Source organism: Cupressus sempervirens, chromosome 11 (genome assembly GCF_028749045.1).
Source record: "Cupressus sempervirens isolate cs-2001-9-10 chromosome 11, ASM2874904v1, whole genome shotgun sequence".
Lineage (NCBI taxonomy): Eukaryota > Viridiplantae > Streptophyta > Pinopsida > Cupressales > Cupressaceae > Cupressus > Cupressus sempervirens.
In genome coordinates, this window is record NC_143128.1 from 465,728,585 (window position 1) to 465,755,763 (window position 27,179).

The window sequence follows — 27,179 nt, forward strand, 5'->3', positions numbered from 1 at the left end:
GCCTAGCCCTTTCTTGTTTTATCATGTGACCAACCATTATTTGTCTAGACAATTGTTTGTTGCAAAGTTTGGATATTGTACAATCCCACCATTTTGATTTTACAATCTGATCATGTATTATTTATTTTGGCAATATAAAGTTTGCATATTATACTTAATTAAATTAAAAAATAGAATATAGATAAATATTATATAATAGATAAATTTGATTTTGATGTTAATAAAATATTCAAACGTGTGTGTATTTCAATCTGATTTCATATTCCTTAAAATTAAGAAATGAAGAGAAACATTATTGATCAAAATTTTAAAAAATATTATATATTTTAATCTTATATTCATATGTATTGATCTCATATTCTCAAAATATAACACAAAGAACTATTTCTTATGACTTCTTCGATAACAAGAGATTAATCCTTAACATTATGAACCAATCACGAATAAAATATTTGGTAATCTCTTTAGCATGTTGTGTTATGTTAAATCAGAGAAGCTTGTATTTTTTAAATTTGAAATATTTGAAAAATATTTATTATCAACTTGATTTGAGCTAAGTCTTCTTGGCATCTACTTATTAGCTATTTCTATTGTTTGTAGAAGCCTGCTTGGTTCCCAATGAGAGAGAAAGCACACGTTCAGAGGCACACACAATTTTAAAAGTGGTATCCAAAATAGAAACTTTTAGCCTAGGGATTACGGTCAACTATAGAGCATATAAGTAGTTGGTGAAGAGATAATGATTTAGGTTAGATGCAAAGGACAACTGGACGATTGGAGTAGACTGCAGGGCATCAATTTGTAAGATGGTGGAATGGGTTATAGTTCCATCGTTTTGGTTCATATGGTTTTTATGGTATTGGTAATGTTTGCCTCTATGTAAAGCAATTTTATTGGCCATGATTCGATACATTTAGGACTAGTCTTGCACACAATTTATAAGTATGACAAAAGCATTGATAACAAGTATTATAGGAAGATACATGAAATGCACATGCTGCATGGGTATAAGCGAAAAATGATGAAGACTTTGCTCCAAGCAATAGAAATATCTAGTTTAAGAAATGTACAAAACATGATCAATGAATATTAGCTACAAATATTGGGTGTACACAAATTATAAATAAGGTTTATTTAACAACATGATCTAAAATTATTTTGCAATTGAAGATTTGAATTATTGCTCCTCTTTTGAGCACATAAAAAATATCTCGAATATAAAATTAAGAAATGTTGATAGACAGACCATAATTTATTCTTACAATTAAAAGCTTACTGCATATTTTGCAACGTATATATATTTTGCCTCATTCAATACGTTTCTTGGCTTCTGAAAAATGTTAACAATGATAGTCACAAATGAGCCTCTATATTACTTCATGATGCAAATTTTTAAAATTCTTTTGATTGAATATGAAACCCATCATTGGTAACTATTTTTCCAAGTGTCCAACAAGTGACAAAAAGCTGAAGGACAATGCCAAGGATGGTGGACAGTGGATTATTATAGTGAGAACACATAAGTTTATGATTGTTGACCTATTTTTGTCCCCATTTAGCCCAACAATGATATTTGAACTGAGAAATCTTCAGTGAGTTGGATTCCTTGCAGAGGGATAACATCACGTAGTTAGCTTGCAAATCCAACGACTCTGGTGTCTTTGCATACCATCTCAACATCCTCTCGAAAGTGTGAGATGCTACCATGTGTCTAGTCTCGGGTTGGCTCATTTTGCAAAGGTCTAATGACTCTTATGTTTTCACGTGATATCTGCTCATCCTCACGAGAACATAGGATGCTGCCATGTATCTTCGAGTGGTTGTGTCTTTCTGTCTACATGGGTGGTTGAATTAGTGCATCATACAAATCATGCTGCTACACATCTTCATTTCAACATTTCTTTATGTTGTAATGTTTCTTTGATGCCATGGAACCTAGATTGCACCATGTGGCAGAGGGTCCCACTTCCCGCGTTATCTTCTTCCCTTTTTGCTGGGTCACCTTGATCTAACAACTCTCATGTTTTCATGTCATTGCCTTGGCCTCCTGCAAAGATACAACATCTGTTCGATTTGAGCGCATCTTGGAGATTTCCCCCGACATCTCAACCATCCATTTCAAAGGGAGGATCTTGATCGACAATGGTGACTTAATCTCTTGTTGGGGATATTTCCTCACCATTTGAGCCGTCCATTTCAAAGGGAAGATCTACATTGATGACCAACATTCATTTTCAAGGAAATCAAATTCCCCCCCTGATTAAACTTGCATTTTGTGGGTAGATAACACATCATGTTATCCCTCCTCGCATTTTTTTCTAGTGGTGTGAATCAACTTCTTGTGGACATGGCATGTTATCAGGGTCCGTTCTTCAATGTTCAATGACTTCTTGGGCCTTGTTTGCAGGACACTAATGCCCTCCGTGCCTCTTTAATGCATGAAATGATCAAATCTTTGGAGATTTGACCTCTTACAACTAGGTTCATTATTCTTTTCTCTTCCTGTCACTTCCAGTAGTAGGGCACTCCACAATCAAATTTCTTTCTGATTTTTAGTTATTGCTCTCTCTGCAAGTCAATCGGTGATTAGGCCTAGGGTTTTCAGCAAGACATCTAGGTTATGCCTGCACCTTTAAAAGACAATGTTAAATATGTTTTAAGGGTTGGTCTCTTTCTCTAATTCTTTGACAGTGACATTCTATGCTTTGGAGTTGTAATTTCCCTTGTCTTGCATAAATATAATCTCTTGGTTTACCTTCTTCCACCATTAATGTTGTGCATGCCTTCTTTCCTTCTATTAGTGTTGCTTCTTATTTCTTCAAGTTATATGTTGTATCTACTTTTCTTTTTAATGCTATCTTGTGAAGCTTCTTCCTTGTAGCATTTCATCTAGCTCCTGATCTACATGTGAGTTGTGAGGGGTAATTAGCGTTGGGGAGCTATATATATTGGAGCCATATTGATGTGTAGTGCGACAGAGATAAGATTCAACACAATATTTGGTACATCACCTCCTTTCGTTGTAGCTTTAGGTTAGGCAGTTCTTCTCCCCTTTTCCTTGAAAGAAGTAGTTTAGTGCACCCTGATAATAAGGAAGCCAACCTTCTCTAGAGACTCAATCTCATAGTTCAAATTCCATAGCTTGGAGATTGTTTCCATGTTTCACAAGGTTGTCTTTAGGTTAAACTTTAGGCAAGGGTCCAAGCTTTTGTGACAACAATGACAGACATGCTTCTAGTAAGTAAACAATTTGTAATTGACATTCTTCTTTTTTGGCAAGATAAATATCTTTAAGGTCGAGCTTATGGATAAGCTTGAAAATATTTATAAGTTAGAAATTCTCAAACTATCTTTTATTTCTAAGTTTAGAATACAATTTAGAGTGGGAAATATATGAGGTTTTGATTGATTTAAAGTACATGCTTATTAGATATGGGAATTTTTTTTTTTTTTGAAGTACAAGCTTATATTACTTTCATCTAGTCAAAGAGAACAATAAATGACTCAGAAGCTAGGACTGTGGGTGATCATCCTATCCCATAGCAAATCTAAGCCATATCCTTGATGTTGAAATCTCATACTAGGCAACACAACATAATCCAGATACATACTGCCAACAATTAAGGACTCTCATAGGCTTAAATTAATTGCTCTTTGTTGTGAATTAGGTACAAACAGAGAGAATTAGCTGGGAAGTGCATGTAAACATCGAAGATTGCGTGGAAAAGTTACAGAGGGATTTAATTGCCACTAAATTAAGTAGTCACCACCGCATTTAATATGTATTGCTGCCTTTTAGATTGAAACATATAAAAACATTTTTTAGTTAAAGAGAAACTAATTAAAGAATGCTTAGTTGATTAAAGATAAATAATTAAAATAAACTTTTTAAAGGTTTAAATTTAATATACTCCACTAAAGAGTGTGCAAAATTAGGTCTGCATACATCAACATTTGATTACGGTTCATTTTTCCTCTCAAATGTTGATATATAGTACAACAATTGCCAGTTTAAAGCTCATCATGATAATTTGAGAAACTCTGGTGGCAGAAATAACGTTTACCTATTTAATAGAGCTTTGTTTTGAACTTCAGGTTACTTCCCTATATCAGGAAATTATAATAAAATATTGTATTGAAAGCTTGAATCCTTAAATCTCCAGTCAAAATTCAACTATGACCTAATATTCCATTCTAAGATCACTCTACTCATAAAAAAGTACATATTATTACTATGCAATTTAAAACTCTAGATAAAATCTAGCTTAATAAAAGGCAAGCATGCCCTTACAAATAATCAAGAACCTTAAATAATGAACAAAAGACACTAAATAACAAACAATCTATTGACTGCTCAAAGCCACATGTTTAGGATATCTAATTTTGGTTGCAATAAATTTACGCATAATCAATAACATATAACCAACAAAGTTCCAAAATGTATAATTTGTCATCTTGTTCAAATTCCTCCACCAAACTTGAAACAAGGCTATAAATATGATGATAAACTATATTTTTAAATAACTCTTTTATTTCCCAATACTGTCTTGCCTGCACTTTGTAGGAACTAAGCTGCAATGCATCTTTCTTAAAAAGACTTTAGAAATGTTTAAACAAAATGCCTTTTAAATTTGCTAGTAGTCTTACACATTTTTATTAAGACTTCGCACCTAAAAATGGTTTAATCATTGTCTTTATATACAAGGATGAAAGAGAAGAATAAGTTTACAAATTAAATTTTTTGTTTCAAGATTGATTTATCAATATAATTATTTAATGAAAAAAGTTGGCAAAATTATAACTAAGTTGTTTCATTTAAATATATTAATTTGAAAATGAAAATGAAATTCTGAAAGTTCATAGTTTCTAAGAGTAAAAAATTATCTGTTAGCGAAGAAGTAAGCCTTAGCTCAAATTGTCTTTAGTTCAAATTCATCATTTTCTTGCAATAAGTATTTAGTTTTTACAGATACCACAAACTTGTCAACAACCTCTCTATCGTTCATAAATTTAAAAACACTCAGAAATGTATATGGAATACATAGTAAGGGCTCAAGACTACCTCTGAACAATAATCCTTAACTGAGATGAGGAGTAAGAGGAAAGGACCCAGCCCAAACTTGCATGATACAAACAATAATCCTAAACAAATGTGGAGGGGTGTTCCTATAGAGCATCAACATAACTCATTTATCATCATATAAAATGAATTCATACTATAAGTGTAGCTTATGTAATGAATGAAATGCTTTCAGGAATATATATTTTTGGTTGTGAAATATTTTGCAAATCCTAAGTATAATTGGGGTTTCTTCTAATGTCGGGGAGTGAGCTGTGAGGACGATTTGGTATGCTTGTGAAGAATAATGGTGTTTTTCGTTGCTATCATCCCTTTTTATGCCAATGTCATTCTCACGACTTCATAAAAAGGAAAACCAGAGACAAACTTAATACCTTTATCTCTCAACAATACATGCATCTTAATACCTTATTATAATAATAAAATTACAAACAATACTGTGAGCAACTTAATACCTTGATCTCCTTGGAGGATGAACACTGTCCATGGCTTTCAGAAGGGGAGCCATTTTTACAAGCTTAGATTTCCTCAAACTTGCACAATAATACTAAATTATTGAATCTAATTACCTAGCATCAATAGGGATGTTCAAGCTATTAGATTTGTGGGCTATTAAAAGATAAGACATGTGAACCATTTTGCATAATGCCACCCAGCCATAAGTCAACATGTAGACATTGGAAAACTTAAAACCACCTACTCATATTTTGAGTCAAATATTTCAAAAGAAAAAAAAAAAGACACCCACAACCAATAGGAAAAAAGAAATAAAAAAGTTGAAATTCATATTAATAGATAAATTCATTCATTCAAATTATAGGTTAAGAAGAAATAACACAATTTTCAAGAAACAGTTTAATGTTAGAAATGTTATGGAAAACTATAGTCTCCTCCCTTAGAGGGACTAAAAACTAGAATCAAGACTATAGTGTTAAAATTTAAAACAATAATCCTAATCGTAGCGGCGCCCCAAATTCCTGGGTTAACCTTACGATAGAGCAAGTTGATGGTATTTGGAAGAGAGGCAGGGCAGAAGAGGAAGCCGCCGGGGACAAGGGTTATTTGTGTGTTGTATTCTTGCATGTAGGACAGGAGAAATGACGCAGAAGGGGGATTTGTTCAAAGGGCGCCAAAAGAAAGCCCAAGCTGCCAGCCGACACGGCAAAGGCATTAAAGTCCGAAAAGGCAATCATTTCAAAACTCGCAATTTTCTTACTGTGTTTTTAACTGCAGATTATAGCCCTAACTCTCTTCGGCGTTTCTCTTCAGGGAAGACGTTTAAAGAGCCTTCAAAAAAAACCAGTGCTATGGAGCTCAATGCTGTAAGTTTTTCCAATTTTCACCTTTCCGGGATTTCTGGTTACCGTCTGAAAAATTGAATTCTGTTTGTTTAATCAGAAAAGTATGGATTGGATTTTAGGTATTCCCTTGCATAGAATATAGCAAAATAGCATAAAAAAACAAAGACCATGGCAGCAGAACTCAGAAATCTTCACCATAAGCAATTTAAAAATTAGATATTGACTCACCAGCTTTACTTAGAAATGCCAACAATGACGAAAATCGAGATTTGAAAGTTTATCTTATAGTATTTATCTTCAGCTCGGCTCATCCCTGGATGTTGAGTCTTGACCCATTCATATATCTCGACATCCTCTCTTCATCCATCTCATGGTGGCCTGATTAGATGACGATCTTTCCTTTGTATAATCCCTTACACTAAGCTCTCTTTGTTTCAGCGTTTGAATCTTGTTCAACAATTCTAACCAGTAATCTCTAAGTAGAAACTTTTAATTTAGTCTGATTACCATTTGGCTCCAACGGGCGATCCTTCTTCTACTACTACTAATACTTTGAATGCTTTTTGTCCCTACTATGCCTTCTAACTTAGCTTGTGCCACTCGTACTCTTATTAGGTCATTTGGACTCAAAATGTCGGAAAAGTTGGGAACATCTAATTTCTTTAATCTTTTGATGCTAGCAAGTGCTCTAAATAACATATCTTTGCCTTCATCCAAGGGTTGTTTATCTATTCATTTCCCTTCTCCTTTATCTTCTTCTTTTTCCACCATATAGGCTTCTTCTTAATGGTTTGTGTATCTTTGATGATCTATTTCCATGACTTGAAGAACTTTAAATAGTTCCTTCTTTGTTCTTGCCAAGGCTGCTACTCAAGTTGCCTTTGAAGAGGCATGGTGACATAGAGAAACCTCACACCCAAAGCCCAAAATTATATCCTAGAAATGGGACGAGTCAATCACATACACACCTTCCCACAAGTACTTAATCTGCTTTGATACCATTTGCTGCAATCTAGGAGAGGGGGCTAAACAACAACATGAAACAAATCTCAAAAACTTAAAAAGTTAACATTGATTGAAATGAACATGATGCTAAGATGTAATGCCCTGCTCGGAGATCCTTGGAACAAGGATTCAATTCAAGCCAAGATATATATATATATATATATATATATATATATATATTTTTTTTTTTTACAAGTATAAATGCACATGTCAACATCATACAGGGATCACAAAGATCGCAACGGAAGACTTAACTACAATCCTGACAACTAGCAAATCTCCAAACGCCACTACTAAACTGACACACACAACTCATGAATGAAAACCAAAGACGACATCAGAACACAAAATCTCCAACCTCTCAAACATGAAACCACTAGCATTCCTAAAGGGTACTCAAAAGTCCAAGTTGCATTCCCTGAAGAAAAGCGGAGAGGCCCCCTGTTTTTCACATGAGAGAATAACAACTGACAGTCTCGCATGAGGAAGCACCTCTTCGTGCGAGGAAGTACACTGAGCCACGCGAGGAAACACCATCTCGCGTGAGGACATGCTTGGTTCGATAGCCAAAACACCCAAATTGGTGTGGGGTTTCGCGTGAGGATTCACCAAGCTGCGCGAAGAAGCCCAACACACCACGCGAACAATTGCATTCTAGCGTGAGAAAGCTCAATTTTGCGCAAGGATACATATTAACAAACCAAAAAACAAAAAGGTAAAAATCTAGGAAATAGATTTCCTCTATATTAGGGAGTACCAGATCCACATAAATTGAGGAACGAACACTCGAGTGCTTAAACAACAAGATGCCATAAAACAAGAAAGAGGAGCATCTATTAATCTAAACCATAGCAATAAAGAACGTACTGAAAGCAACATCGCAATGTACAGAAATAACATCACAATAACTGAACAACCAAACTAAGTACGCGGTTCCTCCCAACCATCAATAGCATCATAAGACCATCATGGATCCTAGCCATCCCCCGCGCGTAACGTCCCAAACTACCAACCAGATCATCGGTGTTATCTTATGAGGACCTCACTACTAAAACGTGCTATAACATAAGATTAAGGGAATCTAACATGCTAACTGTAAAGCATTAGAGAATCCAATAAATCAACCACATCATCTATCATATGCTAACATCATACAAATAGTAAATCTAACATGCTATACCAATAAGCAATAGATATGCTAATAAAGCAATTCACATCATCTAATCATATGTTAAACATCATAATATGGGAATGCGTCAAATAAACTAACATCATCTAAATATGATATCCAAGCATTCCAATGAAAGCATAAATTATAAGAAAGCATACTCCGAAACTTGAAGCATCAAGTGAAAACATCCAACAACAGTCACACTAGGATAAAAGGTTGTCTCTGTACACCGGTCCCTAGCAGTGGTATAGGTAGCTACGCCTCCCAACCACGTGGCACCCTTAGGTCCACACTCGCCGTGCTGATAGAGATAATGATTCAACCACAAACACACATAAAGCACAACATCCATGGCTAACACTCACGCGAGACAATATGACGATTGAATTCAAGACATAGACAATGCATAAACTACAAGTCTTGGTTAGACAACTCTATGGACTACTAAGTAGGGGCTAACATCATGGAGAGTAGCTTGGCATCGACAAGCCCAAGCTCAGAACGTGCAGAGTCTACTCCCTCAATGGCAAGGCTCTAGCACAGATTATTATCTTAAGTTTTATTACCACCCAATGTTTTATTTAGTTATCACTTATTTAAAACTTCCTCGCCTCCGCCAACCCTCTGGGCACAATGATCACCAGGTTGCAGGATAGAAGCCCACTCAATATTCTACCCTACCCTACCCATGCTCATCCAATGATGAGTGCCTGTAGGCATGCAAATTCCCAACCCAACCCCAATGATCATAACTTTCGGAAGCACCACGGAAGATTGGGCCCCGCAGGTTATCCGACAAATGTACGTGCACGTACTCATGTGTGGCGCACTATCATCACGAAAATCATAGCACAAGGATTGGATGAGAACACAAGCAAAATATCATTCAACCGATAACAACTTGGGAGGATGGATTCTATAAGAATCCCAAAGACAATAAAACCATACATCATGAAATCACTCAACCGACCTCAATTCAGGAGTATGGATTCTACACAAATCCCAACGATGCAACAAGACCAAACATCATGAACTCACTCAACTGGCCTCAATTTGGGAGTATGGATTCTACACGAATCCTAGTGTCCATGAAACAAAAACAAGGTCCAAGAGAAACCATAACACCAAGTATAAAATCACTCAATCAAACATGACATCAAGAGTACAAATGCAACACACATCCCAATGCAAACATAAAAGTGCAATAAATGTCCGATCGATATCCAAACGAATGATCCAAGTCCACGACCAATCTCATGCCAGGAAAATCCGAGAAAATAGGGTGACACGCAAAATGAGGTAAAAACCCCAAAATTTGGAAAACTTCAAAATTAAAACCCATTTGGCCTTTGGTTATAGAAACCCCAAAAATCAAAAAACAATTAAGTTCGGACACCGTATGCAAAAACGGTAAGCATAACGGCGCAAAACCCCAAACCCTCATTCCAAAAACAGGGAAATGTTCATACCCGACCAATTGGGTAGAACCAGCAAATAGAAACGGAGGGGAACGCTAGTTCTCAGCCTCCTAACAAACGACTACCAAAAACAGAAGCTGAAATGGAGCGAAAACAATAAAACGGAAGAGCCCTACCTCACAACCAAAAGGCAAAACGGGATCTGAACCATAAAATAAAAATCTTGCAGATGTAGCTGGAAATCAAGGCAATCCAAGGTTTCCTCGAGCTGGATCCAACGAGCTCAACCTCGCGACGATCCCATGCCCGTAGCTCCCACAACAAACAGAACAATAAATCCTCATGAAGAGGATTTTGGGTTTTACTCTCAAACTTTCTAATTCAAAAGTGAGAAGTGAGGAATTAAATTCCTTTCTAGATATTTATTCATTTTTCAAGTGAACAATTGATTAGGGCAAATAACCAACCGACCTAGTTAAACCCTGAATTGACCCAAAGGAAAATAGGCTATTCTTAGAAATAGGAATTTGTTTATGGCAAAGCTGCTAGAAATTAAAATAAATCAATTAAAAAGCCTGAAAACCCAAAAACATAAAAATTTCCTTAACAACTTTCGCAACAATGCGAAATTCTATATGCATAGACACACTCACTGGTCTAATCACATAATGCAAATGAGTTCGGATTTAATAATCACCGAAAGGGTTAATTAAACAATTAAAATAAGGATACGTCGATCAAACAGGGACGACATTGGTAAAATATGAATAGTTGAATCACTAACTCCATGTGCCACTACTAGGGATATAAATCCTGCACACTAAACAACACGATCAAGTGCAATTGCATATAATAACATAACCGAAGCAATAAATGCATTAAATCACCTAATTTAACCATTTATTTAATTATATTAAAATAATCTATTTACATCACTCACGTTCGCATAAAGCAAAACAATGCAAGAATGAAGTAAATAACCATAGCATTAAATCCATCACCTAACATAATTAGAGATATGTCCAAATACCGGATAACCATATATTGTCATAAAACACACTGTCATCTCAAAATGGCATCATCATGCAAATATGATCAACTGAACAACATAGTGGTCTAACATCTATGATACTGAAATCCAAGTAGAACATCTGACCCTCAGGTCATCTCACATGTAAAACATAACACGGGTAGCAAATATCTCTCGGATCAAAATATAACAAGGTAAATATCCACAACACATAACCAAAGAATCCAACAAGGACAATCCATTCCTAATTATTTAAGCAATTAATAAAGGTAGTTTAAACAACATGAAAAGACACTTAAAACACATAAGTGAACATAGTCATAAACATGACTAACCACTGCTATAGGAACCTAGTCCAACGTAGCACGATAATAGCACACAATGCAATCTCTGCACACATCTCAAGGTAATCACGGAACAACCTCATGATACCACATCAATCTTGGTAACCATTGGCACAAACCTCAGTGAACTATAAATCACATCATAATCTCATAAATCAGCCTAAGCATAATCAAAGAAACTGATACAAAACATAAATCCAATCATCTCAACGGTGTAGACCACTCATGGTCCCAAGCATGATCCCATCACAAGGAGAGATCAACAAAGTTGCATCTTTCAGGATGACTTTCAAAAGTCAAATGGGAGAGGCACTACATAACATTCCAACATTAGCATTGATTAAGACAACACTAAGATACAAACACATATATTTTGTTATTCAACAATTCTGAGACTATCTGGGGTTCTTCTACTGAGATGATTGAGATTTGCCTCTATCCTTAAGAAAAGATTTAGCTACAAAGGCTTGCTCTTAGGAGGAGGAGGTAGTACTGCTACCAAATTGTCATTTCCAATGATCTTGCTAGAAAAGTTTGGTGTACAATTCAACATTAATGGAAGTAATGTTGGGAGTCTCTATAAAGTGCTCTTAAGATTTAGGTAGACTCTTCAAGGTGATTACCATATCTTCTTTCTCGATTTTTCAACCAATAGCTTCGAACTAATCTTGAATGTCCTTAATCTTGGTGAGATGCTCCTGCAAGGACCTATGTTCACCCATCATGATGGAGAATAGTTGGTTCTTTAGGAAGAATGCTCAATTCTTGTCAAATGTCTCATTGAATTTGTTGAGATGCTTCTAGATGTCTAATGCTAACTTGCTAGAAGGAATTCGAGGTAGCGGATCATCTATAACAAAGAGCTTGAGAAGCATGAGAACGTTGATTTCGGTCATCAAACTTGTCTTGGTTTGCTTGGACTCTAGTAGGATGAGTCTTTGTTCCCAAAACAAGCTCATCAAGGTGGCAATATTCGAAGGTTGTCAACATGCACTGCTTTCAGGTGTTATAGTTTTTGTTGTTAGATCTTTGATTGCCTTCCAACATTAACTTGGTCAACGGTGCCATCTTGCATGTTTGTCAATGCAGGAAAAACCAAAATGAAAAAAAGAGGCGATAACACAAAGTTTGAAACACGAATCTCGAAGCAAAAAACAAAGGCAAATGTAGGTATAGACTTCCCAAAACAATGACGTACGATTAACATAGATTTCAAGAAAAACTTCCGAGTAACCCAAAAAGTCTAATGAAGACTCATAAGAGATCTAAAAAAACCCACAAGGAATCTATTGGCACAAAAAAAAGACACCCACAAATTTGAATGGTGACTAGTTTAGGTTTCGAAAACCCATTAAGAATTTGCTGTTAGTTTTTTAATTTGGCAAAAGATTAGAGAGTTTCAAAAGAAACCCTACATTTTCTGTAAAAAATGGCTAGAAGAGATCCTTGCGTGCCCCATACGACTTGAGAACAATATAAATTGACCACAGAAAGGGTCGTGAGTAGGAAGATGGTGCTAGTTTCGAATTTGGGTGCACATACTAATCAAGATGGAGACATGAGTGCAGAAAAAACTGATTGCATGCCTTTAGAAAGATGTTGCGGGCTATAGAAACAAGCAAATAAAATACTGTTTTTCATAGAGAATTGCCTGCAACTAAAATCCTGCAATATGGATGGGAGCTGCCTATAGCATAGTGTCGAACAACAAAACTCGTGTTGGGATTTTGAAGAAAAATCGGTTGTGGGAGGAGGAAACCATTGTTCCTCAACACCACACAAGTTGCAAAAATGGCGGAAACCCTAGATGGATTTCAAAACAAATTCCTGTAAATAATTTCAATATTTTTAGACAGATAAATTCATTTAAGAAACCATAAATTTTTTGAAAAAAGTTTCTGCTCTCATACCATATTATTGAGAAGTAATTGATAAATTATTTGATGTATTAACAAGTGATCAATACAATCATTAAGACTGAAGAAGATCGTAGAAACAATCTTATCTACCTACTTTACATTTCAACCTACAAGAATCTACAAACTATACCACAACCTAAACCTTCTTTGATACCATTTACTACTATCAAGGAGAGTCATTGAAACTATAACACTAAACAAACCCCAAAACTTATAAAAGTTTACATAGAATGAAATGAACATGATGCTAAGATTCAACTCTGATTTTAAGAAACAATACATATGAATTCCACTAAGCCATGAACAAATGGAAGATGACAATGATTTTGGGGAAATCTTGCCAGAGTTTCTCCTTGTAGAGCCCAACATTCTTTACGAAATAGTACAACAATGTTCAACATCTTGTGGACTATCTCTAAGCTCTCAAATTCCCAATAACATGCAACAAATGAAGAACTTTTCTTTTTAGCCATAACTATGGTTACGGGGGGACCCGTTTCCCCCCTAAAAGACACATCTTGAAGATGGAGACGCCTCTTCGAAGATTTTTCGCATCTCCAGAGACCTCAAAAAAGGTTGGAGAGTTCATGACGAAGTCTCCCGAAGTCTCCTAGTCTGCTAATCCAAAAAGTGAAGTCTCCCCGAAGTCTACTGATAAAAAATTAATGTAGAATATAATATTAATTTTTTTAATGTATTTTAGCCCTCTTTTAATGTTTGTAATGCAAAAATTAAGACCAATGACAATTTAAATGATTAAATTATTTAAAAATATTTTAATATTTTATTTAATAAATTAATAACTGAAGACCTTGAGATAGACAATCACAACCTTGTGGGGTAGATGATAGTACCATCAACATACTAGTACTAGATAGATTTCTGGTTTTTGTTTACTGTACTATGTTTGTTCATTTTTGTTTGCATATTGGCAATTTAACATCAAACTATACTTCTTTTAATTTAAAATTTGAATATGTAATGATAATTTCAGTGATTTTTAATCTGATATGATGATGATCATATGCAATATTCAGAAAACAAGTATGACTATGAGATACAATAATGTGTTTATGTGAGTTTTGAAATATTTGACTCCATTAATGTGACATTATTATTATTCAGAGAGATCAAATTTCCACAATTCATTAAGATTATTGGTAATTGCTTTTGGATTAGATTGTGTTGAATTTTTTGACCATCAATGTTTCGAATCACAAAACATGATTCATCATCAGGGTGAGAGAGCAAGAGCTCCAAAACAAAGTGAGCTGCAGATTGGGACTAACTTCAAAGATATAGAGAACTACAGAGAGAGAGAATGCACACAAACCAAGGGTAGAAACCCTAAAAACTAAAAACTAAGATAAAATATAGATATAAATAAGACAGTGGGGGAAACCCACACAAAAAACACAAGAAGCCCAAGAAGAGACAAAAACTATATATATATATATATATATATATATATATATATATATATATATGAATTTAGTCTTTTAGTTTTACAGTATTACTATTTTGTATTTAGTATTAGACTCTTTATTTAAACTATTTAAAAAAAATTTGCCATGTCCAAGCACCCCTGTCTCCTATTTTTGAAGAAATGTTGTACTGATATTAGCACCCATACCGGAGACCTCCAAGTCTCCCCGTCTCCCAGTGACCTTGGCTATAACTTGCAAAAAATGCTTTGGAAGCCAACTTAATAAAATCTAAACTTGTTTTTGCCACAAAATTTTACTAGTAGATTTAAATATCCAAAACGAACCTCAAGGGAAGTAAATGGAACAATTCATGCTTAAATGGAAAACTTACTAAAAATAGTAAATTTGTGAAAAAGAGTAACCTTGCCCATAAATAGCCCTTATTGAAAAATTAGACAATATTTTTTGGGTGATGCAAGATTGCTCTTGCACCCTTGATACTCTTGCATCAAGATCTGATCCAAGTGAAACACAATTGAGGCCACACAACCATTGTACAAAGTAAATTATGCATCAATCCTCTATATGTTTTCATAGGCCTTATTTCTAAGACAAGCGTTCCTTGAATTTTATTTCTTTAAATAAATAGGTCATATATATTGTAATGTCCCCTTTTTGGGACATTAGAATTTTGAAAACCAATTTTGTAAAATAGTAAAAATGAATTTATGGGAGACTAATGCAAATTGATATAAGTCATTTTAATATTAAAAAGGTTTGGAAAGTGACAAAAGAGAAAGATTACAGAAATGGGAAATCAAAGGGTCACAATGCTGCTCCTTTATAGAACAAAGGAAGCTCGCTTGCATACGCTTGGATTATGTTTTGATTTCTGATTTCTTATTATCCATTCCAACTATAGTTTTTGTGTTTGCTATTGGATCTTGTTATTGTTTTGTTAAAGGATGGAAATGCAAAATTATCTTTTGCATTTATATTTCAACTGTGTATTTGCAATAATTGAATGGATTGGAATCAATTACACTCAAAATATTGTTTGAAATTTATGTGTTGAAAATTTGGGTATAATATTTGTTGAGGATATTACAACGGTACTAGAGTTGGTTTTCTTGCTAGCTTGTGAGGTTTTATCAGAGACAAATTTCTAGAAAGTTCTATTATTAGAGTTATCATTGTGTTGTTTGAAAGAATGTGTAGGGACTGTCCATGTGAGTTTTGTTCCACTACAACATGCAGAATCAAATACTTAATGTTTCAAGGAGAAACAATAAACACTTAATCCTCTATTGATATAAGGTCATCTCTCATGGTAAGCTTGCAAAGTAAGATCACGAAATGACTTCAAGGTTCCTTCTATGGTGGACACTCACTCAGTGAAATAATGTGATTTGTTGGTCATTGCGAAGGGACTTATGCAAAATTATCTTTTGCATTTATATTTCAGAAAATGGCTATTCATTCAATAGATATCAACTCTTGCACCTCTAAAGATTTGGCTTTACAATGTGCAATGCAAATATAAGTTCTGACTTCCCAATTCTCCCCTTCAACTTAAACTTCTAACCTCTATCTCTACTTCTACTTCTACTATGAATGCAAGGAACCATGGATGAACTTAGACTCTACTAGATGTAATCTCGCCATTGACTCCACCCATCTAGTGCAAGCTTCTAAGGAATACACAATGATTTTCACATCAATATCCTCTCTCCAATCCCATCATCTAGATGCAAACCAAATATTGAACACCAATTGAAGTTAAGTATTTTCATCGGCTCACCACACAAGGCTCTCCTACAATCCATAAGAGGCTAGTGGCCTAGATTTGTTCTAGTCATACAAGTGAACATCCATAATGACTTTCATCCAACTAAACTACTAACAACATGAAACAAAATCCTAATCTAAGTGAGGAAACATGGAGCACCATGCAATAATACAAACTTGATCACAACAATTCACCATGCAAGACACAACAATGAAAAGTAGAGCAAATTTGGTATTACAATAGCAACAATTTTCCAAAAAAATCCCCCCTTTACAAATGAGAGAGGTGAGGGATTTATATAGGAAGCTCAAATACAATTAATGACCAAGATTGATTTGAAATCAAGCTCCAAGATCGATACACAAGCCCTAATTAGGGTTCCATAACCACTTGATACATGCATTAAATGCTCACCCAATTGCAATTAAGCACCACCTTGTGGGCCAATTAAAAAATTACAATATCTTCATGGGCCAGTAAGACAATTCAAATCTAGAACAACTTGAGAAGGATCAACAACACTTGGGCCAATGAGAAGAGAACACTTGTAGAAACAAGCCAGTGCCTTGCAAACCAATAGGAAAATCCAAAAAAAACTGTGGACCAATTGGAAAAAAGGCAATTATGCCACCTCATCATCTTAACTTGCAAGACAAACCACCACTTGTAAATGATTATAAAATTTTAAATAATAATTGCAATAAAACTTAGATTATCATCACAAACTTACCACTTAATTTCCAATAAAAATAATTTAATGGGGTAATGCAAATTTGATTGGAAAATATTATTTATTTTATTACCATTTATAATTTATTTTCCACCATTTTAATTTTGCATTTTTAAAACCGATGCCAATTGGATAATTTCAATGCAACAATGGATGAAGTAATTAATTCATTTTTAAAATCAATCCATAATTTACAAAGTCATGGTAAATTTAATCTCCATCCAATTTAAAACCCACTATTTGCAAAGTCAAGGCAAATTTAAGTCTCATCTCAATTTTCCCACTATTTGCAAAGTTGATGCAAATTTTGATCTCATCTCAATTTAAAACCATTTTTTTTAAATTTAATTTTTAAAAAATTTTTGTCACTCTCATTTTTTTTTACAAATTTTTTGGTGTTATTCAAATCTTTGAAATTTGATCATGTTTCACAACCTCCCAATAAATTATAAAATTTCAAAGCATTTTATTAAACCCAAGGAGAGCTAAGTGGTTTTGAAATTGAGATCTTTTGTTAATCATGGAGTGGAAACCACTACACACTAAGGCAAAACCATTAATCAAAAAGTGGAAACCACTAGGCACTTAGGCAAAACCATGGTGGAAATCAAGGGTGACTTAGGCAAGTGCATGTAGCATGCGATAGTCACCATGCACTTTGGTATGTACATGTAAAGTGAAGTGTACACTGCTATGTGCTGAGGCAAGTACATGTATTGTGCACAAGTCACCATGCCCCTGGCAAGCACATGTACAATGAAGATCATCATGCACTTAGACAAGTACATGTATTTTTGGCTCAAATTTTTTTATTTTTTGTTTTTCAATTTTTTACAGTTTGCCAATTTTTGCCTTTTTTTTAATACACTTTTAAAGCCAAATTTAATCAAATTTCAAATTTTCCACATACATAGCTGGATTTTGTCCCTTCTCATTTTTTTTGACATTTAACCAAAATTTTCCAAATTTTTCTTCAACTCAACTCTTGGAAGGCTTGCATATTTTGAATTACATCCAAAATTGCTCTACCCCTAAGACTAAGAACAAAAGAGGGGTGACCATTTGCGATGGGGCGATGGTATGAAAACCCCACAATAGGGAACACTATATAAAAAGAATTGCATTGTTTATTGAACATTGAAATATTTATCACAAAAATAATTAGCTAAAGGAAATTGTGAGTTCAGGAATGTCAGAATTGAAACTGGAAAATTCAGGGAATCGAGAATAGATTTTCCCTAATTTGGGAAATGAGCAACTTCTGGGTAGAAACATGTTTTCATCCAAAAGAACATTGTTTTTTGATGTTGTGAGAACTACCCAGAACAGTTGGTCGGTGGTGTTGAGGAAGCTTGATCACACTGAAAATTTGAATTTTTGTAGCTGTTTGAAGAGTTTTTGAAGAAACACAATCTCAGAACATCAAGTGGTCAAAGAGAGGTAGTGATATTTTAGATTAATATACTGCATGAAAGAGGAGCAAGTAATGAAAACAATGCCGAAGAAACAATGTCTTGTTGACGACTGAGCAACCAAATCAGTATCATAACATTTTAACAAACAAGAGCCAAGTTTATTTTGATGATATATTGATTGGTGGTGAAGAGAAAACTTAGGGCCCGTTTGGTTGGTGGAATATGATTTGAGAATTGGCAACTGAAATTCTGAATTTGGGATTCTGGGATTTGAAATCCAGATCAAGTTTTGGGAATTTGTTTTTGGACTGTTTGGTTCAAATCCATAAATATTTGATTTTCGGAATTTGTTATTAAGGACCTATTTGGTTCAAACCCAGAAATCCGGCATTTCATATCAGACATTGCAAAAATATGGGCTTCGAAAATGAAAAAAAGAAAAAAGTGGGAGATTATACTTGGCCAATAGATATTTGTTTCCTTAAATTGGACAATTAATTCAGTTTTGCCAGCGTTTCAATGGCTTTCTTGCATTTTTTTCCCTATAAAGCAATGTATGTAATAATGGAGTTGAAAACGGTGTGCTGTGCAGAATGGATAATAATGTTCATCTTCCCCACATTAAGCTGTGGTCATTGTCTTCACAAATCGAAAGTAGCCTATTACTCTTCCTCTGAGGCTATCAATGGCAAGTATAAAATACAGTGGGAACATGTGGGTATGAGTCCTAATTTGCAGCAATAGTGAACAATGGTGATGTGGCCTACTAGTTACAGATGCCAGCTTGTATTTCTTTGACCATTTTTAAGTCCACCTAACCACACTGCAGAATGGGGGTTTGAAAAGAAGAGGAAAAACTAAACATTGCAGATGATCTACACAGGGCTTAATCAGTGATTATATGGCTAGTAGAAAGAGAAAATTATTTGAGTGGGTTTGGTCTTTGGACAATATGCAAGCATCTTAACAACTTCCCGCCTTTGTACACTTTTGTCTTCAACACAAAGCATTGCCATGAAGAAAAGATGCATTGATTCTTCTAATGGAATAATGCTCAGCCTGGCGTTTAAATCTTTGTAACTCCCTCTTGTATCGAGTTTCTCGTCTTTTTCAGCCATTGAACAATCTCTGCACCATCACAAAATCACCAATGTCTTAAAACTGAAATCATCTAGATGTCAAATTCAATTAAAATTTCACTTTATTTAGAATATTCATTTTCAAAAAATGGGATTTAAAATGGGAATTAAAATGGGAATTCCAAATAACAAGTTTTTTGAGGGGAGACGGAATTCTTGTTTTTGGGGTCAAATGGGGATACCGAATCCACATTTTCCCAAATTCCAATTCCCATTTTGTAGACCCAAAGAGTGGATTAGGAATTTTTGAGAATTCCGAATTCCAATTCCAGCTCAAATCCGTGATCCAAACGGACCCTTAGGCCTCATTTGGTTGCAAGAATTGGGCGGAAATAGGAAAATCTAAATACTTGCATTCGCCAATTTGACGTTTGTTTGCAAAACACAAAATTGGAATTAGAATTCGACTATCCTAATTTGACCCCAAAATGAGCATAGCGGAATTTCTAAAAAAAGATGGAATAAGAATAGCTTATTCTTATTCCAGTTTTTAATAAACCCAATTTGATGGGTTGTCGGGTCTGTGACTTTGCCGTTTGATTTTATTTTGCCACTCCGATGCATTTTTAGACCATTTTCTCTATTCATAATAAGATATAAACTAGGTCAACATTATTTAACATTTTTTTAAAAAATGAGAAAAAAGACTAATATCATATTTCATATCTTTCTAAACTTTCATAAAATTATCTTTACAAATAAATCTTGTGTTTAGTCTTATAATTAAAATTATGTTGAAAGATCATTTAAATATCATATTAATGATCTCGACTTATTTGTATTTTTAATTTTCTTTAATACATTTAAAAATAAAATGATTTTAGTTTTGATCTTATACTCATTAAAATAATTTGATTTAATTTACAATTATATATAATATACAATATAATATGTCCTTTGAATTTCGATGATTTTAAAGGTTGTGGTATATCTTTCACTCATAAAGTCAATTTAAAAAATAAAATAAAGGCCAATTAAAATAATTTGACTTTTTAAAAAATTAATAAAAATGAGTTTTTATAAATTAAAAATCTTGTTTATTTAAAATATTATCAAACTAAAAAAACAATTTAATTATTAAAATTTTAAAATAAAACTTATTCCGATTCCAATTTGAATCATTGCAACCAAACATAGAATATGCATATTTCGACTCCTCTTCCAGGTCAACCAAACAGGTCCAAATGATATTCCAGAGCTTATTTTAAGAATATACAAATACCAGAAGAGAGCTTATTCCAGCATAGATGAATGCCGCTTTCGACAATTCTTGCAGCCAAACAGACCCTTAGGGAATTAAGTCGGTTGTTTCTGGAAGTCAGAATCCAAGAATATCTGTTAGCCTCGATATATGAAGCTTGTGAAACACTAAAGCGGTAGCCAGAGCTCAAGTTTATTAATGGGACTGGTGACGAGGAGAAGCTGTGTATGAAGTGGGTTGTTGTTGTTTCTCAACCGGGTTATACAACATGACTCCAGGCTACATTTCAAAAAGACTACATGCAATTATTTGAGTTTTAGAATTTATGTAGTTAAAGGAGTTGAGCAAGAAAAAAATTGATAAATTGAAGATTAACGTGCTTTTTTAAGTTTTCTGTACAGAGACCCAACCTTGCTCAGGCAGGTATTTGAATCATATAACTTGCAGGAGATAGTCATATCAAAATCTGTGAGGAACTTGAATGCATGTGCCGTTTGTGAGACCAAGTATGGGGAGTTATCTTTTTACTATGAATGAGGAGTTCAAATAGAAGTCACTGTTGCCAAGTTTAAGACAGTAGATGATTACTTGGCAAAGGTGCCATAAGGGAGACAGCAAATAAATTTCTTCATCATTTGTTACATATCTTGCCGCAAGCTGTATTGAATGTGTTTGGAGTTGGATTTATCTGAAGACCGTGAGTAACAAATTAATGGATTACAAAAACCTTGGAAACTGTTGCAGAGTATGCTCAATGTACTGCGTAAGGCATTTAATTTAAGAGAGTAGTTGTTTTTAAACACTTCATATACCGAGCTGATACATTTTCTAGAGAATTTGATCATTGCTGTAGAGGAAAGGGAGTTAACTGTAGCGTAATCATTGTCAGAACAAGGTATTTCAAATCATAGGGCTGAGATGGAATCTTTGGTGTCGTGTCTTATTTCTTCCTGGGCGTTATGTTGAAACAAGTGGGGCATCGACAAGGTTCTTACTACGATTGGGGCACCTGCCACGTAAATACAAACTAGATTGAATAACACAATTCATATCTTCCTGTGTTTATAAAAATGCCTCTATTTTGGAAAGGTTTAATTGCCGATTATTTTTTGTGGGCCCCATTCAATTCTAACCTTAATTTCATATGAGGTGGTGAGAGATTCTCTAGCTAGGAAGAAGCTGCTTTGTGAGCCTATGATTAGTGAATGTTATTTGCCGGAACCATATTCCTGCAACAGACTATGGTCAAGCCGTTTAATATCAGATGGGCGATTTCCTTGGCAATTTTTTTTCTATTCTTCAAAGGCAATAAATTTATTGGGACAACAGTTCAAAAGTCATTTTAATTCCTCAGAAGTATTAGTGCCAATTTCATGAGGGTAATAAAGTGTGGGCCCGAAGTATTGAGACAATTTCACGAAAGTTGTATCTAGCTTGGGAAGTAGCAAATCTTGATAACAACGATTTTTTTAGCTGGCACAATATGGTAGATCGTGGGTGGTAGTAGCAACCAAGATTTACTATATTCGACTCCAGGAAGGAAGGTTAGCATTTGCTAATGCTACTTTGGAGGTGTTAATTCCTAAATTGTTGAATGTTAATCCAGTGAAGATTGTGCTGTTTGTAATTCAACAGAGGACATATTATGAATGAAGACAATACTGTGATTTAGTGTTTGATAGTTGAAATACTTTTGCTTTTTGAAATTTAGAACTGTTGTCATGTCACTATTGCACATTTCAAATATGAGTCTTCTCAAGTCTGAAAACAAGACACTTCTGCTAGTAACAGAGCCTGGAGTGTAATGATTAGACAGAAAAGGTTGAAATCAGAATTGGGGTTAGAACTCTGCTGTGGTCAGACTGTTTGTTAAATCTCTATATCCGTGTTTACATCAGCTATCTGTTGATTCAGCAACACCAATCTGTAATTAAAGTAATCCCCAGTCAAGGTTCAAAGAATCATAAAATCATCATACATGACAACTGTTTGACAGAATATCCACATAGCTGCAGTGGAGAAATTATTTCAAGAAACACGGGAGTAGTCTTTCACTGCCTTAGATTTGGTGAAAACAGAGCAAAATACTGACAATCGGAAGTTTGAAAAGCAATGTTTTCTCAAAATAATTTAATGCCATCTTTAGTTGCAAACACTTGAGAAACTTGCAGAAAGAAAAAGAAATAAGGAATGAATTGTATATCATCGGATTGCATTTAGAGTCTGAAAATTATGGATGGTGTTTTTCAAAGTTGTAAGAATTGGATTCATATTTATCCAAAGTGGTACAGTCTGATTGGAGACTTTTTGAATTGGGTTTGCAACTTGTTTTTGTGTGTGTGTGTGTGTCAGCTTATGTGGACTACATGATGTCGAAGGCTCTGCGTTTGGTGAGAGGGCTAAGACTTTGGAAATCATGGCAAAAGCTAGATTTTAAATTATCATGTTGAGTCTCAATTGTGATACAACGTTTCTTCAAATATTTCAATGTTGTTTAAGTGAATTTAGGAAGCATCATCCAAACAATGTGAGGGCTGGCATGCAATCATGCCTTAATCTTAGATGAGGATGAAGACATTTGTAACCATTTGCAATCAGATTTGTTGGCAATTTGGAGAGGGGAGCGTAAAATCTCACGTATAGCTTATGAGCTCACAAAAGAATTGATTGGACATAAGAATGAAAGGTTAAAGTAGCACAAATGAAAATGAGCTAATCTCAGTTGGCAAACAGGTTGTAGGATCTTTGAAAATGAGCATGAACCAAATGAGAAGAGAGCAGATTTGTTTTACATGCCAGCATATTTGGACACTTGATCACAATTGTGGGGACAACAAAGAAGAAGAGAGCCAAAAAATTCAAACCAATGTTGAAGAAGATAAGAATCCAACAGTTAGGCTCCAACAAAGTAACACTAAAGCTTGCAAGGTGATGGAATAAACTACGGTTAATGGTAAGGGATATACAAACCTCTTTTTTGTGACTTGGAAGTTGTTATTGACAAGCAATTGATGAGGATGTTTATTTTCAAGATGTTGCCAAGGAAGGGAATGAGTCTACCCATGATGATGAATCATCTGCAAATGATGACATAATAGCAGATGATGCCATGCATTTTGAGATGGAGGGAAACTCTTTTAATAAATTTGAAAACAGTGCAGTAGGTAATGAAATTTCTTTCAACCAAGGGTTGTCCAAACTTGTATATGTGAGCTAGATCAAGATGATGACCCTTAAGGGGCTGATTTGAAGGAGCAATCAATTTCCTTATTTCTAGATAAGAAATTGGGAGGCTGTAATTTGAGCTCATGATAGCATGAGCTAATAATTACATGCCTTCACAATATCATAGGCTAATAACCACCGCCCCAGCCTTAGTGCATTTTGATAATATCCATTAAAATATTTAAGAAACTATTTGGGAAGTGCAAAGTAAGGAAAAAGGGAATGACGACTGGTATACCTTAACACAATTGGAAATGATTAAATCAGATTACTTTGAAATTGCCTAAAGATAAGGATATTGCAATCAATTTTGCAGATGATAAAAAAGAGGTATATGAGCTTTTGTCTTCAACGGAGTATGACACATTACTCATTACACAAGGCCGAAAGTCAAAATTCTATGGCAGCAACTCACAAGGAAGATATTGGAAATGATTAAATCAGATTACTTTGAAATTGCCTAAAGATAAGGATATTGCAATCAATTTTGCAGATGATAAAAAAGAGGTATATGAGCTTTTGTCTTCAACGGAGTATGACACATTACTCATTACACAAGGCCGAAAGTCAAAATTCTATGGCAGCAACTCACAAGGAAGATGGACTTGATTTGAAAAACAAGGAGATCATATGGATGATCTTTGTCTTCAACGGAGTATGACACATTGCTCATTTCACAAGGCCAAAAGTCAAAATTCCATGGCAGCAACTCACAAGGAAGATGGACTTGATTTGAAAACTAAGGAGATCATATAGATTGTTGAAGGAATCTAATGCCCTTTGTGAAAATGAAAGTGAGCATATTATTTCTACCTTTCCCTATTCAAATGAGACACATTATGCTAAAGAAGATCAAAAGGACCATCAAGGAGTCAAACTCAGGAATTTTGATGAACAATGGGTCTATGATGCTCCATTATGCAGCAATGAAAGAGCTCATATAATAGATTCCATGGGTAGATTCCAGCCATGGGATAGAAATGATCAAGGTCTTCCAAGGCTAGAAGAAGTTGTGCTTGTGAGGGATGAAGAAATGACACAAGGGTACCACAAGAATTCTAATTTTTACAACAGCAGTAACATGCCTTCACAATATCATGAGGTAAATAATTTCCACATGAGGATGAGGATAAACCAAGAGGTACCAGCTCTGAAATTTCATTTGATGGGGATCTTTTCATTGGTGCAGATGTTGGTTGGATTGATGACACTTGTAATGAATCAGAAATTCCATACTTGTCTTCGATGAATAATGAAGGCTCCTACAACTCATTTATAGATTTTCCACTGAGTTCTTATGATATGTGAACTGTTTACTCATTGGTTGGTGATTTTATCTTCATCCAAACTTCAGTTATTAGTGGCATTGCATTTTCAATTTTGGCATGGTCTATAATAGTTATTGGGTTGCAGGCAGATTTGTGGAGACATTTCTTCTTGAGGTAAATTCGTAATGAGGTGATTATTTGTCAGGTATAGAGGTATGATGACACCCTCAATATCTCTCTTAATGCTAGTATATCTTATATCAACAACATTTGGTGGTCTAATGTGTTGATCTTCGTGCATAGATGCTTTTGGCTTCTTTTGGGTTGACTAGTTATTCAGTTGGCTGATATAGGAAGATGGTAGAATGGCGGATATCTATTTCTACTCCCATGGTGGGACATATAGATTGGTTTTGGATCCAAGTGTTGACAGGATGGGAGCTTTGTTTATTGTGGATCATGATTAGTTGCTTCTTAGCATAAGGGAATAGTGTTATTATTGTTATATTTGTACAGCGGATTGGTAAAGTAGTGTTTTTGAGGTTGTCGTGAATGAGTTGTATTTGAACACTTTGCTTTACATTGCGACAAGGTTTGATTTCAGTTGTTCCAGGTTGGGCTATAGAGCTACTTGTAGGTTCATATGGGATCTTGGTATTGGTTTATAGATTCATGATTGCTTAAGGATAAACAATCTCAAGGAGGGAGAACTAGAATTTCCCATTTTTGGGATATTAGAATCTTAAATGTCAACTTTCTAAAATAGTAAAAGTGACTTTATGGGACTAGTGCAAATTTATAAAAGTCATTTTGATATTAAAAGAGGTATAGAAAGTGACAAAAGAAAAAGAAGATGAAAATACAAAAATGGGAACTTGAAGGGTCATAGGGTTGCTGCTTAAAAGAACACAAGGAAGCTCATTTGCATATGCTTGGATTATGTTTTGATTTCTGATTTCTCTTGGAGGATTTGGATGCTTCAACTTTCAGCCAGTTTGAGGATGGAAACCCTCAAGCTTGGAGGCAGTGGACAGAAACCCATTGTCTATTGGAGATGCAAGGGCTTAGTTTGTGATAGGGAGGCTCCTATACTAGAGTCAGCTTGACTCCACGCTAAGGCCACTTACTAGACCTTCTAAGGGTTTACTCCTTAACCCTACCCTTTGGAGAACTCTCACAACTCTTTTCCTACTCACAGGGGCCTCTCTATCAATGAAAATCAAACTCTTTCCTTGAATTCACTAGGGTAAGTTCATCACAACCTCCACCATGACCATGTCAATCACCTTGCAAGATTGTTTGGCTTCTGAATGTTAAGTATATTTAACTAGATAGCCTACAGGTCTAATAGTATAGACCATACTTCCTCTTCTTATCATAATATATCTTGAGACTGGCATTAGATTATATATATCTCTTCCTAAAGGAGCCAGTGACTTCTCATGAAGAAACTTTATAATGCTTAACTAAACTAACACATTGTTAGTTAGGTGTTATTAAATTTGTCTCCCCAGATCGCTGATTAGAGGAAGTTTAGTTAATGCTAGTTTAGGAAGGGATATGTCCATTTGAGGGACATACCCTTTAGTAAGGATATATAGGAGGGTTATTGGTGCAATTAGAGAACACACGGAAACAATTAAGTGTGCTCTTCTAAGTACCAATACCCTGCAATTAAAGATCAAAAGATACTCTCATTCACAAGGTTGATTATTAC

General features: G+C 34.8%; 1 protein-coding gene across 2 annotated transcripts in view; it reads left to right on the plus strand.

Annotated features, from left to right (window-relative positions):
• Positions 1 to 6,044: 6,044 nt before the first annotated feature.
• The window catches only part of LOC149530399 (2,3-bisphosphoglycerate-dependent phosphoglycerate mutase), a 41,355-nt gene continuing 20,220 nt past the window's right edge, over positions 6,045 to 27,179 (plus strand). For both annotated transcript variants that reach the window (XM_089810218.1, XM_089810217.1), the window contains exons 1-2: positions 6,045 to 6,265; positions 6,350 to 6,402. In XM_089810218.1, coding sequence (XP_089666344.1) covers positions 6,178 to 6,265; positions 6,350 to 6,402 — 141 coding nt within the window. In that variant the 5' untranslated portion in view covers positions 6,045 to 6,177. The remainder of the gene's footprint in view (positions 6,266 to 6,349; positions 6,403 to 27,179) is intronic.